This window comes from Capsicum annuum, unplaced genomic scaffold, assembly GCF_002878395.1.
Source record: "Capsicum annuum cultivar UCD-10X-F1 unplaced genomic scaffold, UCD10Xv1.1 ctg5208, whole genome shotgun sequence".
Lineage (NCBI taxonomy): Eukaryota > Viridiplantae > Streptophyta > Magnoliopsida > Solanales > Solanaceae > Capsicum > Capsicum annuum.
The window spans coordinates 1-2,703 of record NW_025860075.1 but is presented as its reverse complement, the minus strand read 5'-3'; the positions used below and the strand labels follow the sequence as shown (position 1 = coordinate 2,703).

The following is a 2,703-nucleotide window of genomic DNA, read 5'->3' as shown; positions in this document are numbered from 1 at the left end:
GCAAAGGATTTACCTCTCCTCCAATCTCAACCACTTCCCACAGATCATATGCTCGCAAGTATGTTCTCATCTGGAGAGCCCAAATTGGATAATTCTCACCAGAAAAAATTGGGGGTGAAGGAATTGAAAAATTGTTGGAAGCCATAACAATATTGACTTTTACGCAGGGTTATTTTTGGGGGTCTTCTTTCTCACAGATCCCTCAAGAAATTAGCTCTGATACCAATTGTTGCTCTACGGAACACAGAGAAGAAGAAAACATTTGAGGATAAAAAAATATTCTTCTTGTTTATTTATCCACATCTGAGAATATAAATAGACAAAAGAATCCTATTCAATTTCTATTAGGAAACTAATAAAATCATATTCTACCTTCAACTAGGATACTAATAAATCTTATTCTATATCAACTTAAATAACTGAATTTCAAAAATAAAATTACTAAACTAAAAAGAAAAATAACAGCAAATAACTCAATACTTCAACAAGTACCTCCCGAATTATGGCCAAAGTTGCTACGATACACTCCAACTTAACAAGGGCCCTATTATCCCTTGAACTCAAGTTTAGCATATTTTTATCACACTTATGCTGACGCGGCACCTTTATTACATAAAAATGGGGCCCACGTTAGAGGTGTCACGTCAGCTGAAAAGGTTGACAAAAATATGCTAAAATTTAGTTCGGGGTAACAGGGCTCCCGTAAAGTTGAAGTGTGTCGTAGCAAATTTGATCATAGTTTAGGGGTGTACTAGATGCTTTACTCATCTATCATATTCTATGATTTTTATTGACTTTTCTTTCAGAAAAATAGATTTAGATATATCATAAATTAAGTCAAAGCAACATTAAGAAAAAATTTGAATGCCAATCAAAATTAGTACTCCTTCTATCCCTATTTATGTGGCATAACTCAGATTTTGAGAGGTAAACAGTTTAAGTTTAACTGTAAATTCAGGCAAAAATCTTTAGGTTTTTTGAAATGAAATTTACATATTTGAAAACGAAGTAAAAAGAGTAATATAAGTCATAGTAATTGATCATTCAAGTTCAAATTTCTTAGCTGATAAAATATGCATTGTTTCCACCCTAAACTATACACGAAATTATTGAGGCACATCCGCTTTACGAGGGTCCTATTACCCCCTAGACTAATTAAAACCGTATTTTTGGCAACCTTAGTGCCTACATGGCACATACGTGTGCCTACGTAGACCTTCAGTGTGTTGATCACTGATGTGCCACGTAGGCACTACGGTTACCAAAAATACAATTTTAATAAGTCCATGGGGTAGTAGGACCTTCTAAAGTTTGGGTGTGTCACAGCAATTTCGTGTATAGTTTAGGATGGAAATAGAGCATTTTCCTTGTTAGTTCTACTTATCTTGGAAAATCTATGAATGTATATGACTTTTTCTTGTTGTAAAATCTGATTCTAACAATCCAATTGATAGTAAATCATTGACTCAAAAAAACTTAGTAATATAACCTGCACAAGTTCTTCGCTTCTGCGTCTATTGGAACACAAGATTCCCCTTTTCTGCGGAGAAGGCTCGTATCTATGAGTCTTTTAGTCGTGATGGAAAGATTCGGTTTAACTCAGTTTTCGACTCTGTTGTGTCTTTTCGCTGTTGTTTTTGCTTCGACTGAGGAAGCAAATGCTCTTCTAAAATGGAAAGCAACTTTATTAAGCGGGAACAATTCCGTATTTGCTTCATGGAAATTGAGTACCAAGAATTCTACGAGCATTGGAGCGACATGTAGTAGTGAATGCAGGGACTGGTATGGAATTAAATGGTTTAATGGTAGGGTGAAAATGTTGAATATTAGAAATGCAGGTATCGTTGGTAGACTCGATGATTTTCCATTTTCGTCGCTCCCTTTTCTTGATTACGTTGATCTTAGCATGAACAAGATCGGAGGCACCATCCCGCCTGAAATAGGAAAGCTTACTAATCTTTTCTATCTCGACTTGTCGATGAATCAGATTTCAGGAACAATTCCACCACAAATCGGCTTTCTAATGAAGCTTCAGACTCTTTACTTCTTCGACAACCAGTTAAACGGTTTCATTCCGAGGGAAATAGGTCACCTAAGGTCTCTTACGAAGTTAGATTTGAGTATTAACGTTCTTAATGGTTCCATTCCCGCTTCATTGTGGAATTTGAACAACTTGTCTTATTTGAATCTTTGTATGAACCAACTTTCTGGTTCCATTCCTGCGGAAATAGGAAAACTTGTCCATCTAGTTGAAGTTTATCTCGATACAAATCAGTTAACAGGTCGTATTCCTCGAGAAATAGGTAAGTTGATCAATGTCAAGACGTTCTTTGCTTCATCGAATAAGTTGTTTGGTTCTATTCCTGGTGAAATAGGGAAGATGAAGTCACTCGAGAAGCTAAGCTTATACGCGAACTATCTTTCTGGTCGCGTTCCTAGTGAGTTGGGGAATCTGAAAAACCTGAATGATATGCAATTATCCATTAATCAACTTACTGGTACAATTCCTGCTTCCTTTGGCAAATTGAGAAACTTGCAAACTTTGTCTCTCCGCGACAACAAACTTTCTGGTTCGATTCCAAAAGAACTTGTGTATTTGGATAACTTGGTTGCGCTGGAAATCGATGAAAATCGGTTTTCAGGCCATTTGCCTGAGCGTCTTTGCCGAGGTGGGAAACTCGAGAAGCTCATGGTGAATAGTAA

The 2,703-nt window shown here is 36.6% G+C and overlaps 1 protein-coding gene across 1 annotated transcript; it reads left to right on the top strand.

Moving 5' to 3' along the window:
- Positions 1–1,558: 1,558 nt before the first annotated feature.
- LOC124892932 (probable leucine-rich repeat receptor-like protein kinase At1g35710) lies at positions 1,559–2,692 on the top strand (the record flags this gene model as incomplete). The annotated part of the gene is made up of 1 exon (XM_047404106.1): positions 1,559–2,692. A coding segment is annotated over exon 1 (1,131 nt), but the record flags the coding sequence as incomplete, so codon positions are not given.
- Positions 2,693–2,703: the final 11 nt, after the last annotated feature.